Below are 15,222 nucleotides of genomic sequence, written 5' to 3'. Positions count from 1 at the left end.
CGACGCTCCTGCCGGGCTGCACTGGTTCCGCCAGGACGTGGGTGAGGTAGCTGGAGCCAGAGCCGATGTCGAGGACTTTCGCACCTGGTTGGGGGGGGGGGAGGGAACCTTGTTCCTCACGGTCCATCACTATTGTCACGTTCCAGAGAAGTACTGCAAAATCTTAGACTTCTATGTGGCTTGTTGCTGTTTAAAGATGATCATGCAAACATGCTCCTGTCTTCTGTCAGCCCAGATAGTGTCAAAAAAAACATGTGTCCAAACTCACCTCGATCTCCGGAAATGTCACATCGTAAAACGTCTCAAACCTGGACGTGATGGCTGGAGATTTGTTTTCGAAACCTGGTGCTATTGACGTCTTGTATCTCCGATACACTGCACCGACTAGAGCCGTCATCTCCGCCATGGCCAAGCTGCATACGATGTCAGGTCCTTTTCTCGCGAAGCCTATGATCCAGCGACAAGTACTCACTGTAAGCCGATGCACATTCTCCCACCACTGCTGAACGCCCAGAACCACCTATTCATCTCTGCGAGTTTGTCAGGCGAACTTGCCAGCCATCGCTCAGGGTGAAATTGTAGAGGGTCTTCAAATACATCGGCGTTGCGATGCAATGAGTACGGCGACACGTTTACGACTGTACCAGCTGGGATCTGAAAGCCATCAATCACCCGATCCATTCCAATTGAACGAGGTTCGGAAGCCGGTAGTGGGTTGTATAGGCGAAGTGTCTCACGTATGACTGCGTTCAGATATGGTAACGAGTCGACGACATGGAGCCCTGGAACTCCTTGCTCAAATACCTCAGCTGGCAGCGAGTGGAGCTCGTCAATTAGGCGTCGTTGTATGTGTGCATTTTGAGGCTGCGAAACAGCCCAGATAAGGAACATGAGCGAGTCTGCCGTCGTATCGATGCCAGCGAGCAAGTGATCAGCGCATTCAGATGCAATATCTAGAGAGTCGAGACCCCCAGCTGCAGCTTCTTTGATGCTACTGTGCGACTTCCACAATTGCGCGATGATTGTTGGTTCTGCTGTAGCAGCCACAGGATCAGCCGTGACAGCAGCCTCGAAGCTCTGCAAAGCTCGGAGAGCGTGAGCACGGATTCCTGTGTACGTTGCCGGCTTTTGCATGGGGAGTAGTGGCTGAATGATGCGCTCTATGTAGCCTGATCTCGAGTACAGCCATTTCGTAAGAGACGGCAAGTGCACTGCAAACCAGCTCAGCTGCCGTCGAGCGGGATCGAGTATATCATTCAGTAATCTCTGATCAAGCGAGCGCGGTGTCAACGCGGTGGTGCCGCCATGCTTCGACCCGTACAAGAAGTGCGTAATGCTGTCGATGGAGAAATAATGCAAGCTCGAGAAGATCTCGTGTGGCTCCGTGCCCCTCATCTCAATCAACTCCAGATATTGCGAGACCTTTTTCTTGACCAAGTCCGCACTCCAGTTGCGCATGACGACCGACTTTGCATAGCCATTGGCGACCAATTTCTTGCGATCGCCATGCGCCTTGCTGCTGGAGAATGTGAAAAGATTCTGTCTGCCATACACATCGAACATGGAGTAGAATGAGGTTCTCTCGAACCCGCTACCCGCCCCATAGATGGTCTTCAAGGCGGTAAGACTATTGCAATGAATCTCGTTCGGTCCGATCCGTATGATTGGCCCGTACTGCTTGTGTAAAGCATCAATCGTCTGCGTCCGAAGTCCTCGCCAATCCTCCAGTGCAAGGCGCCATTTAGTGATTGCATATAGCTTGGGGCCCGGAATTTTACTCAGTTTGTTCAAATATAGTGATCTGATCACATAACGGTGCACTGCCAGCAGTAGGAGCACAAAGAATGCTATGAGCGGGGTCATGGGTGCGGTAGTGCGCGGGGAAAGAGAGCATCGAAAAACAGCAAGTCAGTGTAAGGCCACATGAACCAGGGCGAGCGTCTTACTGGGTGTTTGCTGTGCTGTTGGGCCTATCTGCGCTAAGTAGATGTCCAAATGGGATATTTAATTGTTGGGGTTGGACATCGTTGCGACGATCGGGAACGGAAAGTCCGAGTCGTATCTGCGACAAGCGGACAGTCCGAAACCGCAAACTTTCCTGGTAGGGCAGACTGGAGGTCATGCTGCCCATGGCGTTTCTATCTCAGAGAATACTTTTTCTGACATGGGAGTCGGACAATCATGGCTGAGATCTCCGTCTGGAGCATCAAGAGGCCCACGCTGGTATCTAGACTTGATTGGACTCCGCTTTAGCAGTATCCGGAGCAGCGTGGGCGCATTGCTCTTTGCTGAGACAGAGACAGCTACAACCTCCGTCGTTATTACCGCACATCTCTAGAGCCAGAAAATTTCTTTCAAGAACGAGGCAACTGCGATTCGGGTCCATTGAATCCTGGATTCTCGTCTATAATCGGTGTTTCGACCATCGACATGAGTTCCACGATTTGTACCACTACGGAGACACTGAAGATGAGCAGCGAAAATATCCAACGGAGGGTGCTTTCGCCGCTTGAAGCCATGGGTCATCAGGGTATAGCTGTCGAAGCAATCCCCACGTTTGACTCGATGGCTTCCAAACGCAAATGGTTACTTGAGCATCTCGCAGGTGCCTTTCGAGTGTTTGGCCGTGAGGGCTACGCCGAAGGCATCGCTGGACATATCAGCGTTCGGGACCCAGAGTTTCCTGATCGATTCTGGATGAACCCGTTAGCGGTGCATTTCTCGATGATGAGAGTCAGTGACCTCATTTGCCTCGACATGCAAGGCAACGTCGTTGCAGGGAACAAGGTGGGTGACTTTGCGTTGTTGTGATCTATTGCTATTGTGTTGTGACTAGCTGACTGATTCTGCGGGATATAGTCAGTGCCAGCCAACGCCGCAGGTGTGTCGATACACACAGCATGCCATTTGGCGCGGCCTGATGCCCATGCGATATGTCATGCCCACTCGCTATATGGGAAAACATGGGCGGCATTTGGGCGACCACTGGATATGCTCAGTCAAGACGTCTGCTACTTCTACAAAGCTCATTCTGTCTACGACAACTTTGGAGGTATTGCTTTCGCAGCTGACGAAGGGACCAATATTGCGCACGCCCTTGGAGACAATAAAGCGGCGATCTTGGTGAACCATGGCCTGATCACAGTTGGTCAGACTGTAGACGAGGCTGCATATTTGTACACTCTTCTAGAGAAGAGCTGTCGTATTCAGTTAATGGTCGAATCTACTGGACTACCAAAGAGGATTGTACCCGAAGAGGAAGCATCAAATACCTTCCGGATGGCTAGTACTCCAGTGAGTACTCAAGCACAGGGTCTACATGTGAGAAATGACTGACCCATCACCGCAGGACACATTGTTCGTCGAATTCCAACCAAGCTACAAGTTGGAGGAGCACCTAGACCCGTCGTTCAAGAACTGAGGTCAGCTGATTCGATTGAAATACTGGATCCAGGCTCATGTGGAGGATTTCGCTGTGGTAGAGTTACGGCAATGGGAGTCAACTGCAACGAGATATCACAAGCGGGCTCCAAAATGTAAGATCCATTCGATGATATCATGTACACGTGACAATGAGCATTATTCAGTGCAGTGAGACACTGCTTACAGACTTGTACCTCTCAATTATTTGAGCCACCAGCATGTCGAGAGTTCTGGCAGCCGGAAACTTTCTTCCGAGCGCCTTGAATATGTCCGTCGCAAGCTCGAGATCTTCGATGGCGCTTGATCGTTCTATGGTCGTGGCAATGCTTTGAGGCTGTACCGTGACCGAGTATACCAACGCGATGACCGAATTGTAGAGTGTTAGCATTGTCAGCCAGTTGAACGACAGGCGCTTCTGCATATACATGCTAGAAGCATGACGAACCGCCATGGCTGATGTTTCCGCCAAGATGGCGACTCTTGCGACGTCGAGGGTAGGAAACAGTGGAGATGGCCTGTAGAGGGCTGTGAGATGTGTGCAGAAGTTCAAGTCATACCATGACATGCAGCCTTGGGGAACCAAGCGGTGAAGGTTTGGCAGCGGGAAAGGCACGCTTTGTCGCCACTCAACCAAATCTTGGTGCAGAGACGTCAGGACCTCTCGTCGTTGGTGCTCGGTTAACCGTGCGACGACGCGCTTGCAGTAAACCTTAGTGGCGATGTCATTTGCGATTTTGCGGAGTCGCAGTATATGAGCTGTGATGGCTAGTGGGGGTTGGCACAGCGTACTTTGAGGGACGTCTGGATCAGCATCAAGGGCATCGTCGAGATCGATGGCGAATGGATTAATGTCAATATCGTCTTCATGCAGCGAGAAAGGTCGGCCCAGCGTGATTGACACCAGTCTATCCATCATATATATCGAGAAGAAGAGCCGCTGACGTCGTACGACATCTTCTCTTGGTAAGCCGTGGTAAGCTGCCTCGCAATGGAAGCCCATGCCGATGGCCAAACGTGCAGCCGTTCCCACAAGAAACCATGTGTTGGGGCCCAATTGGTTGAAGAACGAGTACGACACCTGTAACATGATCGCCTCCAGCGCAGCAATGTCTCCGTAGTCCATCGCCGCTTCAAAATAGGTCATTGCCTTCTCGTAATACTGTCTCGAAGTCGACTCTTCATTGAGCGTAATTGATGAGTGAGCTGTGGATGCTATTGCCAGAATCATCCATATCCTGAACGCGCTGGGCGGGGATTGCGTGGGCTGACGATCCGGGTTCTCAAGAGCCCAATTCAAATCCGACATGACCTCTCTTCTGCTCACGATGGGATATAGAGTATGTGAATGATCGAAATAGAATGTTGCCAGCCGCATCGCCTCAGAGCGCTCGGGGAGGGGGAGAAGAAATGATGTCTCTACTGGGAAGAGTGTCTTGGTCACCGGCATGGCGTTGTCGCCAGCGAGCCAGGAGGATGTAACAGCCGAGTCGTACTCAAAGTACATGTTGCTCATGATATCTAGATGTGTGGTTGTCACCCCATCGACGGGAAAATTCACCCCATCGAACTGTGGATTGAACACAAAGTCACCTCCGTCCGGAGCCAAGCGGCGTAGCACAGCTTGTGTGAGTTTGGCGAATGTCAAGCCAGACATGGCACCGAGGTACGGCTCCGCGACAGCTGCAAGTGAAATGGACTTTAGATTGCTCGCAAGTGTCTCCCCGGAGCGAGCCTGAGGACTGGATGAGTCAGGCGTAGTAGTACTGGTTCGAGGTCTTGTTGCAGGCGTGACGTCAGGCATAGAGAAGACATCTGCATTCGTGACAATTATTTCTGAATGCTCATCGGTCAGTTCATCGTGCGAGGCGGCTGAACTACGACGATACGATCTGGACTGCACTGATGGCGATGGGAAGTGGCCTTGCGTCTCAGAAGCCATCGCTCCAAGTGCAGAGCCCTCGATCTCTGATCGGCGTTCTTGCTCCAACACCCGCAGCCGTTCTTCGAGGCTGCTGACATAGGCCACAGAGTACGACGCTGATTCGTGCTGTTCATCGAGGAAACTGCATGAGGCTTGGTTGGCCATGCAGTCTCCGCATTGCGGCAGCGTACGATCACAACGCTTCTTCCGGCGACGACAACGTGAGCAGGACAATTTGGCGCGGACCGACAGACGAGGCTCTCGAGGCATAATCAAATTCCGATCGAGCGGAATCCCGAACGACCATGTCGGGCTGAGTTCCAGAGACAAGCCTATGTAAGTTGTACAACAGAGGCTTGATGGGGTTGCCAGGTTGTAGCCTCGGGCAGAATAGATAAACGTTATCGCGTGTCACATATGTTGCGTCCTGAATTACTAAGCGTGCGTTCTCGATTACTAAGCACTTCATCCTAGTGTTCTTCCAAGTAGTAGCTCGATAGGTGACAGACAACATGGTCTCCTATCGTTCCCCAGCCATCGCTGCTGCCTTCAAACGACCACAACGTCACCACGACATGGTAGGCAAAACCTCTTCCTTGCTCGCAACAGAACGTGACATCGCCAAGCAAGCATGTTGAAGGTGAGCTATCAGCTCTGCACACGACATTGCGTGTCACACGTCCGAAGCCTCTCCGCATCTCGATGATCCTATTCGGGGACTATAGCAACTCCCTTGACCTCAACCACGAAATTGGGATCGGGCAAGTCTTTCACTCCGATTGTCGCTCTCGCAGGCGCCACCTCACGACTGCCAAAAACCCTGTTCCATTCCTCATTCATCCCAGGATAGTCCCTTTCCATGGCGGTAAGATAGACCACAGCATCAATCAAATTTTGCACACCTCCTTTGCCTCCTGAAGCGCCTGCGATAATCTGGTCTATGGTGCCGAGGATTGTTCGTGTCTGGATCTTGACGTCGGGAACTTTATCGTGCTCTACACCAGCAACGCTACCGTCCGGGAGCACGCTCGCAATGCCAGAGATGTAGATGGTTCGGCTTCCACTGGGTATCGTTCGTGCCTGTGGAAATTTGGTGGGGCCTTCAGGCGCAGAGGGATTCAAAAGAAAGGCTTGGCCGTTGGGCGACATAGTGATGATGTAGTGGTGCTCTCGGTGTGTGGCGATGAAGCGAAAAGGTTTCCCGCGCCTGCAGAATTGTCATTGCGTGTACAGCACCATAGCATATTTGATGCTTATCGAGAGACATTCTATCGCTCATGATCGGATCCATGCATGGCGCCTTTCGGAGTGTCCGAAAATCGCATCTGCAAAGCCGGGCATGGGTCCGACGGAGGCGGGCGGGGCATATCTAACCCCACCAAATGCATTACACTTCGTATCTGCCCTATGACAGTCGGTCGTTGAATTTAGCTACGTTCTCGGGGCAAGCCCGCAGTCCAAGGCTGTCGGATCACCCAACCTTGTGGTGCGCAACGGGTCCGTCCTCATCGGACAATTGGCACGTGAGATTCAATATCACTCGATCGAAGCCGTGTGCGACCGTTTCCTACGTCTTAAAAACATATTCGTGGACCTCAGCTCGCCTGAAAACAGTATCCAAGTTCCAGTCAGTCCAACGTGCTGCACCATGGCTAGTGCCGCCACCTCCATTCGGCTGCAAGCCATCGACATCGTCCGCGAGAATGGCCTCTATACTAGTATTGCAGGCGTAGTATTGATAACAATGATTTTGTATTGGGTAAGTGATTCCATTGATGGTATGCACCGTCAAATCCATGTGAATGCAACCTGACAAAAAGCTTTCCGCAGTGGGCGTGTTCGACGGATATTCCAAAAATCAAGGGCATTCCCGAAATCCCAGGATCGCTGCCCATCTTCGGTCATCTGCTTCAACTCGGCGAGGATCACGCTTCGACTTGCGAGAAATGGTGGCGGCAGTATGATCTCCCGGTCTTTCAGATCAAGCTGGGAAATACCAGGGCTGTGGTCTTCAACTCCTTCGAAGCATGCCGTGACATTCTGGTGAAGCACCAAAACGCCGTCATCGATCGGCCCAAGCTGTATACCTTCCACGGCGTCATCAGCAGCACCCAAGGCTTCACCATCGGCAGCTCCCCTTGGGATAACAGCTGCAAGAACAAGCGTAAGGCCGCCGGAACCGCATTGTCTCGTCCAGCCATGCGTGGCTACTATCCCATGTTTGACCTCGAGAGCTACTGCATCCTGCGCGACTTGCACCGCGATAGTAAGGCCTCGAATCCCGACGTGGAGATTGATGTGCGGCCCTATATCCAGCGATACGCGCTCAACACGACACTGACGCTCTGCTATGGCATCCGTATGGACGACACGTATGACAAGCTCCTGCGCGAGATCTTGTACGTTGGTAGCGCCATCTCACTCTTGCGCAGCGCGTCCACGAATCTTCAAGACTACATTCCCCTCCTGCGATACTTGCCCAACAATAAGAAAAACGCGGAATCCAAAGAGCTGCGCGATCGCCGTGACGTCTACTTGAACCTCTTGCTCGACAAGGTGCGGGAGATGATTAAGAACGGCACCGATAAGCCATGTATCAGCAGTGCCATTCTCAAAGACGAAGAGACCAAACTCACGGGCGTCGAAGTCTCTTCTATCTGCCTCTCTCTCGTCAGCGGCGGTTTCGAAACCATCCCAGGCACGCTCACATCGTGCCTAGGCTCGCTCAGCACGCCCGCTGGCCAGATCTTCCAAGAGCGCGCCTACGCCGACATCAAACGCCACTACCCTGACATCCGCGACGCCTGGACGCACAGTTACCAGGAAGAAAAAGTGCCCTACCTGCGCGCCATCATCCAAGAAGCCGGCCGATACTATACTGTCAGCTCCATGAGCCTGCCACGCAAGACCGTGACCGAAGTAAACTGGAACGGTGCCGTCATCCCCCCCAAAACCATGATCCTCGTCAACGCCCAAGCCGGCAACCACGACACCACGCACTTCGGCCCCTCGGCCGCCACCTTCAATCCTGAACGCTGGCTCGCCCCCATCGATCCCTCCCATCCCCTCGGCCCCTTCAACGAACTGCCCCAGACCTCACAAACGCACCTCTCCTTTGGCGCTGGCTCCCGCGCCTGCAGCGGCCAACACATCGCCACCCGTCTCCTCTACACGGCCCTCCTGCGCATCTTATCCTCTTACAAAATCGTCGCCTCCGAAACGCACCCGCCGAACACTGATTATGTCGACTACAACCAGTTCAAGACCGCCCTGGTGGCCATTCCCCGTGACTTCCGCGTGCGCTTGATTCAGCGCGATAGGAACGTGCTCGAGGACTGTTTGCGCGCAGCGCAAGAGAGGACGAGGGTGCATTACAAGGAGGATATTAAGGGGTTTGCTGAGGATCAAGCGAAGATATAAATGTTGATGATTTGGATTTTTTTTCTGGTAAGGTGCGTGAAGTAAGGGGGTAAGTGGCAAGAGCAGTGGTGACTTTCTCTCCTTCACAGAGAGAGAGAAAGAACATAGTTCATGGTGCCTAACTCATATTCTTCCCGTCAGAGGGCAGCTCAGTCAGAGAAGAGAGGAAGAAATACTGGAGACGCATCTAGAGAGAGGTCGGAGAGTAGGGGTTTCAAGAGCAGCTCAATCGCGCTACTCAAGTTTGCCCCACAAACGAGAAGAGGGTTTTGGTGTTCGTAGATCCCAACGGGAACTAGTTAGCACTCTTAATTCAACTATTTATTTATATTCTTCCAGTTTGCGTTGCTCTTCTTTTTTTGTTTGACTTTCTTCGTCCACGCAATCTTCAAGCTGCTTTGTTATAAATCTGACGTGGTGAGTGGTTGGCCGCTGCTAGCTTGCGCAGTTGGAGAAGGGTTTAAGAGGTTCGCTTGATCGACGGAGAAACATCGCAGTACGGGCCCGATAAAAAATCGTAAGCTTGAGTCTGTCAACCACGAAATTGCTTGATTTGATGCCCAAAGGTGTCCCCGCTTGATATAGTTGGCCAACTAGGGACAAGATACTAATGTTTACGACTATGGAGGTTGAAATAGAGCGTGCAAATCCATCCTACTCAAATACTTTGTTCACAATGCGGCCGACTCTGCCCGGCTCCCGGGGAACATGGACGGCCTCGTAATTGTCAATCTGCTCCTTCAATCCGCCGAGACCCAGATCTGCAGTTCCCGGGCGAACGTACTTGGTCCTCCACACCAACTTCCAAAAGACGAAAGCCAGGATGAAGAAACCGATCATTCCGTAATCGAGGAAGAACCACATGACGTCCCATCCGCCATCGAGGAACAGATCATAGCCCGCCATGAGTAATACAAACAACGTGCCGGCCATGGCAAGGTATGACGTATACGGCTGGAATCGTCCTTTATATGGAAGCGTGTCGCGAGATATGCCTTGTTTCTGAAGAGCAGAGAAGAAGTGGCGATACGTGACTGCAGTGAAGCCGTAGTTGAGCATCTGGCAACAGGTGACGAGGTCAACAAGGTAGGTGAGGACGCTTGCCGAGGACTTGTTGACTTGCAGGAAAGCCAATAGGCAGAAGAGAAGGGAGAATGCCAGGGACCAGATCGGCACACCGTTCTTCGTGCATCTCGAGAAGAATCGGGGTGCATGGCCTTCAAGTGACATGCCATGTAAAGTGCGGGTGGCAGCATAGAGGAGAGCATTGCCTGCGCTGAAGATGGATGTCATGATTAGGGCGTTGACCAGGTTAGGCAAGCCCGAGATTTTAAGGCGCTCCATCGATATGATATACGGACTATAGGAGACTTAGTCATCATCTTAACACGTACAGTACAGAACACGCTTACGATGCTGCACCTGTTCCGCTCCCCGGAATATCGCCACTGAGGATGGCATTCAGTGTCCCGTCGTTATAGGGAACGACAATGCCCATGCAGAGCGCAGAGCCGACGAAGAACACCAACAGGCGCCAGACGAAGGATCTGAATGCAGGGGGGAGGATCTTGCGTGGCATCTCAGTCTCAGCCGCTACCATGGAGATGTACTCTGGCCCAGTAATCCTGAGTGAAGTCAGTAAGCATGCTGCACGGGAATCTCCACCTGTTTGTACACGCACGAGAAACTTGCTTGGTAGATACAGGAGAGGATCCCAAGAAACTTTCCGACTGAGCCGGGCTCCAGGTGTGACACAAATGCTCCAGGATCTTTCCAGTACCGGAACCCGTACGCATCATGCAAGGGATTTCCGCCGACCATGGTGATGAATGTGTACATGAATAGGCCCAACATTAGCAAGACTTTGAAGATGGACAAGTAGAATTCTGCAACGCCAAAGTATCGGACGGTAACCATGTTCAGGAAGGTGTAGAGCAGCATCATGACGACGATGACGGCCTCGACTGGCACTTTATCAGTCCAAAAGGTGAGCATGATGTTCATGGCGACAATCTCGAAAGGGACCAGGAAGGCCATGGAGAAGAAGAAATTCCTGTATTTCATATCAGCATCCTGTCCTGTAGAAGATGAAGCGAGAGAGGATGGCCACTCCATACCAGGCCATGGCTGCGACTAAGTCAGCCAGTGTGTCGTTGAGCATACGAGGAAATATGCGAGCACATACCAAAGCCGAGAGCACCGTCGACCCACTCTGTACCGAAACGGATGAAGGGGGACAGAATGGGCGCATAGGTCACCATCTCGGCGAAGCACTCATTGACCGCCCACATGACGCCGCCCCAGAGGAGAAATGCAATGAAAAGTCCCGCCGGACCGCCCTTGGGCAGGGCGGACCCCATCTGCACGTAAAGAGCTTCATGTTCCGACCATGTCAGTCACGCTCGCTGAATCTGGCGTGTGTCCTCTCGGGAAAGACATACACGTGCCAATTGCTCCTATGCCATGTCAGCGGCGTGCATGTCAGGCCAAGGGCAGCGAGGAAGGCGCCCGACAGAGAGGGCAATACATACCACCAATGGCGAAAAGTTGGACTTCCTTGCCACGCAGACTTCGATGCAACGACTGCGCTCCCGAAGGCATGTCAGTAACGGTGCCGATACCCATGCCGCTCGCACTGGTGTCGGATCGGTCCAGTGCGAGCGTCGTGGCAGGACCTTTCTCCTCCTCCTTGGAATGCTGCATGGCGGCCATGACTATGAAGACAGAGCAGCGCGGTGCTGGCGATGCGGAGTGATGAGATGAAGTTGGACGAGGCCTTCGCTTGGAATTATGGAGATGTCAGCCATCAGCCTATCTCGAGGCGGCGGACGTGGCGCGGAATTGGAGACGGCATGACAGCATGGGCTACATCCATGGCGGCGATAAGGGCGATGATAATGATGGACGTTGATGGTGGCAATACTGTAGCAGGGGGGATTATGTGAAGTCGAGTGCTGTGGACAGGGCCTGGTCGCCGATACGAAGTCGGACCGTCCGACCAACGCGCATACAGGGCAGGCTCCCTTGCGAGATAAGTATACACATGCATGTACTAATGTAGTGTTTGATGTATCCGACCTACACGCCATCGCCGCTTTGAACCTGGCAGGCACGCTCGCTCATACAGTGATGAAGCTCCGGTTTCCATGTCGATGACTTTCGTCAATTGGCGGGCTGGCTTGGCATTGATGTCGGACGACAGAGATGCCCAGGACTATCTGCGCCTGATCTGGTTCTTCGAGAGCGTCCTCAGCCACGTCGAAAGAGGCGCCGACTATATACCGTCACAGTTGCAGCCGCTGCCGACTGTGCAGCCTCGAGAATACGGGGCACCAGCGGCCACACAGAATCCATACGATGCCTGGAGCCACCAATGCACTCTCTCTGCCGCCGCACCAAGCAGCCATTGTCTGCAGGGCCGCGCCGTGACCATCAAAGATAACATTTGCGTGCAAGGCCTGCCGGCAACACTTGGAGCGCCGGCCCCGATCCTTTCCAACCAGAACAAATACCCCGTGTCCCCCATTGATGCCACTGTCGTCTCTCGTGTTCTGGCCGCGGGCGGAACCATCAAAGGCACGTCCACGTGTGAGTACTTCTGCGCGTCGCCTCTGTCCTTCAATTCTGCCTTGTTACTAACCTACAATACAATTCTAGCACGGCTCTCGAACCTTAGAAATCAAGGAGACGATAATTTCGCCACATGGAACCTTAGACAAAATATATACCTATGTACTATAAAAGCTTTCGACGGAAGGACTTCGTGACGTCCAGACGAACGATTATGACAGCTTTAGCTCTTAATTTGGCATCCTTCTTAGGGCGCGGTCTTGTTTTTGTCTTTTAATCTGCATTGCGAAAATAATTGGCCACAGGTGCGGTGGTTGAGGAGAGGAGCTTGAACGAAGACGAAGGTAAAGCACGCGAGGATTACAGGCATCGCTAAACTTAAGAAACGACGTAACCCGCGCCGCATTTTTAGAGAAAATTACTAAGGTGCGCAATTCAGTCTTCTGTTTTTAGCTCAAAACGTTGTTAATTGTAGTAAAGCGTGGGCCGTGTGGCTGAGGCTCAGTTGCTTAACGCCAGAAAACTGTAACCGGTTTCGGGAAACGGTCGACAGCGCAGCACAAGCAAATCTAGCAGAGCGGACAAGTATCCTAGCTGTAAGTTTCCTATGGTCGTATGTACCATGTCTCAAAAATCAACGTTACTATATTCGCATACTACAGATGTTTGTGCTGGGATTTTAAAGCATGCACAAAAGGTTAGACAAGCAAAAAACAACCCTGGGAATCAATGTTGGCAAACAACAATAGCATCCACAAGATGTGTACCAAGCCTGAACTCATTGATTAGCCTCATGGGTATTTTCGCGTTCATGGTGGCACTGTGGTGAGCAGCCACCTTATACCTAGAATAGAAGGACCTCGTCGTGAGCCGCACAATTCGACTTTTAAGTGGGGAAACCTAGTCGAGACCCCATTCCAACCCAGACACATGACGGGCAGAACGCCGACCTCCGCTTCCATTGCAAAACACTTATAACAGTCATTGACCTTGCGCCGCTTGTACACGATTCGCACTCAAGACGTTTCCGGGTGCTTGGATTAGCGTGAACAAACCCCTTGATCGCATCCACGACTCGCGGACAAAAGCCACCCCACGTCATCGTCACCCAATACGCATCGTCCGCACCGACGGCTAGCTACTCCGTATCTCGAGCTGGGCTAAGCTGGAAAATCAAATCATATCAACCCATCATCTGGGAAGTGAAAAAACCAATAAACAGGCCTACCCCTGGATACAGACCATGTCTTCTGCCACACAATCTTCAGAAGCAGCGGGAACCGCATCCGCAACTGCGACAGACCCCCACCCGATTCCCCTCACAGAATCCGAAGTGCTGATCCGTGGATTCCTGGCCGCTAACCCGGATCTCGACAACGACAAGCAATCGCCGATTGAGATCATGACAGATCGATATACGAACCCGGAGTGGCAGGCGCAGATTGACGAGACGATCCGGCACGTGCTGAAGGAGGTGGAGAGCGGGGAGCGCACAAACAAGGTTTACGAAGGACCACGGATGCGGAACGGGGAAGAGGCGTTGAAGCAACTGGCCAAAACGATCGACCACACCGTGCTTAAGCTGGATGCTACGAGTTCCGTAATAGACGGCCTGTGTAGTGAGGCAAGGACCGAGGAATTCAAGGTATGTGTGTCTCTTCCATAACATCCGGCGATCGCGCTATGCAACTACGTTATTCAAGAAAGTTCAACTAACATGTGATTCACAGTCTGTATGCGTTCGCCTAAACTGGGTGCAGCGCTGTGTAAAGAATCTCAAAGGCACAGACGTCCTTGTCGCCTGCGTTGTCGGTTTCCATGAGGGAACCCAAGACACATACTCAAAATGCCGTGAAGCACGTGCAGCCGTTGCAGCCGGCGCAGCAGAACTCGACGTTGTACTCAACCACTCGCTGCTCACAAAGCACAACCGGCCAGATACTTTGACTCGCACCTCCAGAGACTCCGCCATTGACAGCATCACTGCTGCCAACACAGCCAAGAATGCCGGCTCTAGCCGCAACAACTCTACTGCTACAGCCCAAGATGAGATCCCAGACTACAGCGCCATATACAGAGAACTAGCTACCATTCGCTCCCTCTGCCCCAAGACAACGCTCAAGCTCATCCTCGAAACCTCACAGCTGTCAACTACCCAAATCCTCGCGGCCTCGCACCTCGCAGCCGCCGCATCATTCGACTTCATCAAGACGTCAACAGGCTTCAACGGACCAGGCGCCACGCTACCTCACGTCCAGCTCATGGTAGGCGCCGCAGAGTACCTTGCCGCCAAGGGCGTAAGCAGGCGGAAGATGGAGGTCAAGGCCAGTGGCGGTGTAAGGGAACTCGATACCGCTGTCAAGATGCTCGAGGCTGGCGCTACGAGGTTGGGTACTAGCAGTGGTCTGTGGATTATGCAGGAAGCAAGGGCAAAAGTGGGCCAGGAAAAGGTGGCTGCTGGGTTGGCGGCGAGCGAGAACAAGAGACCGAGTCCGGTTACGAGGCTGTATACTGATGATTCATCGTATTAGAAATGGAGGGCTTATGATAGTATATTTGTGCACTCAGGATACAATGCATACGCCTTTGTATCCCAAGCTGCATGCCCTTGTTGGGATATACATCATTTGTGACATGGAAATTATGTATGTCTGCAACAGACAACCCTCAAGTACATGGCTCACAAAAAAAGCCTCCTGCTCTACCCAAAATACGACATCTAAGCAGAACTTAATCATGTCTCAACCAAATAGCATACACATCACAGCTGGCACAAATCAACAGACACAGACAATGGCAATTGAAGATTTTTGGGCAGAGACTACAGAATTCGTATGTAGATCCTCTACCAGCCGTGACCCACAAGGGATATAGTGCATTCCAGGACA

At 52.3% G+C, this 15,222-nt stretch overlaps 8 protein-coding genes across 8 annotated transcripts; 4 read left to right on the top strand and 4 right to left on the bottom strand.

The window, feature by feature from the left end:
- Positions 1-171: 171 nt before the first annotated feature.
- On the bottom strand, positions 172-1,863 carry COCMIDRAFT_93700 (uncharacterized protein; the record flags this gene model as incomplete). The annotated part of the gene is made up of 3 exons (XM_007689191.1): positions 172-216; positions 269-413; positions 473-1,863. The coding sequence occupies 3 exons, from the start codon at positions 1,861-1,863 to the stop codon at positions 172-174; spliced, it is 1,581 nt and encodes a 526-aa protein (XP_007687381.1).
- Positions 1,864-2,430: 567 nt separating this feature from the next.
- COCMIDRAFT_93601 (uncharacterized protein) lies at positions 2,431-3,421 on the top strand (the record flags this gene model as incomplete). Its single annotated transcript, XM_007689190.1, has 3 exons — positions 2,431-2,787; positions 2,860-3,294; positions 3,350-3,421. The coding sequence occupies 3 exons, from the start codon at positions 2,431-2,433 to the stop codon at positions 3,419-3,421; spliced, it is 864 nt and encodes a 287-aa protein (XP_007687380.1).
- A 162-nt stretch (positions 3,422-3,583) lies between these two features.
- COCMIDRAFT_93625 (uncharacterized protein) lies at positions 3,584-5,509 on the bottom strand (the record flags this gene model as incomplete). Its single annotated transcript, XM_007689189.1, has 1 exon — positions 3,584-5,509. The coding sequence occupies one exon, from the start codon at positions 5,507-5,509 to the stop codon at positions 3,584-3,586; it is 1,926 nt and encodes a 641-aa protein (XP_007687379.1).
- Positions 5,510-6,052: 543 nt separating this feature from the next.
- On the bottom strand, positions 6,053-6,493 carry COCMIDRAFT_4779 (uncharacterized protein; the record flags this gene model as incomplete). The annotated part of the gene is made up of 1 exon (XM_007689143.1): positions 6,053-6,493. The coding sequence occupies one exon, from the start codon at positions 6,491-6,493 to the stop codon at positions 6,053-6,055; it is 441 nt and encodes a 146-aa protein (XP_007687333.1).
- A 499-nt stretch (positions 6,494-6,992) lies between these two features.
- On the top strand, positions 6,993-8,764 carry COCMIDRAFT_4778 (uncharacterized protein; the record flags this gene model as incomplete). The annotated part of the gene is made up of 2 exons (XM_007689142.1): positions 6,993-7,103; positions 7,175-8,764. 2 exons carry the CDS (start codon positions 6,993-6,995, stop codon positions 8,762-8,764), a joined length of 1,701 nt encoding a protein of 566 aa, XP_007687332.1.
- A 654-nt stretch (positions 8,765-9,418) lies between these two features.
- Positions 9,419-11,467, bottom strand: COCMIDRAFT_4777 (uncharacterized protein; the record flags this gene model as incomplete). The annotated part of the gene is made up of 7 exons (XM_007689141.1): positions 9,419-10,124; positions 10,177-10,389; positions 10,446-10,817; positions 10,882-10,891; positions 10,950-11,138; positions 11,206-11,220; positions 11,296-11,467. The coding sequence occupies 7 exons, from the start codon at positions 11,465-11,467 to the stop codon at positions 9,419-9,421; spliced, it is 1,677 nt and encodes a 558-aa protein (XP_007687331.1).
- A 485-nt stretch (positions 11,468-11,952) lies between these two features.
- On the top strand, positions 11,953-12,440 carry COCMIDRAFT_4776 (uncharacterized protein; the record flags this gene model as incomplete). Its single annotated transcript, XM_007689140.1, has 2 exons — positions 11,953-12,356; positions 12,422-12,440. The coding sequence occupies 2 exons, from the start codon at positions 11,953-11,955 to the stop codon at positions 12,438-12,440; spliced, it is 423 nt and encodes a 140-aa protein (XP_007687330.1).
- Positions 12,441-13,577: 1,137 nt separating this feature from the next.
- COCMIDRAFT_25814 (uncharacterized protein) lies at positions 13,578-14,865 on the top strand (the record flags this gene model as incomplete). The annotated part of the gene is made up of 2 exons (XM_007689149.1): positions 13,578-13,979; positions 14,065-14,865. 2 exons carry the CDS (start codon positions 13,578-13,580, stop codon positions 14,863-14,865), a joined length of 1,203 nt encoding a protein of 400 aa, XP_007687339.1.
- Between the last annotated feature and the right edge of the window lie 357 nt (positions 14,866-15,222).

The sequence above is a fragment of the Bipolaris oryzae genome, assembly GCF_000523455.1.
Source record: "Bipolaris oryzae ATCC 44560 unplaced genomic scaffold scaffold_53, whole genome shotgun sequence".
Taxonomy (NCBI): Eukaryota; Fungi; Ascomycota; class Dothideomycetes; order Pleosporales; family Pleosporaceae; genus Bipolaris; species Bipolaris oryzae.
This window is presented reverse-complemented; position numbering and strand designations above follow the sequence as displayed.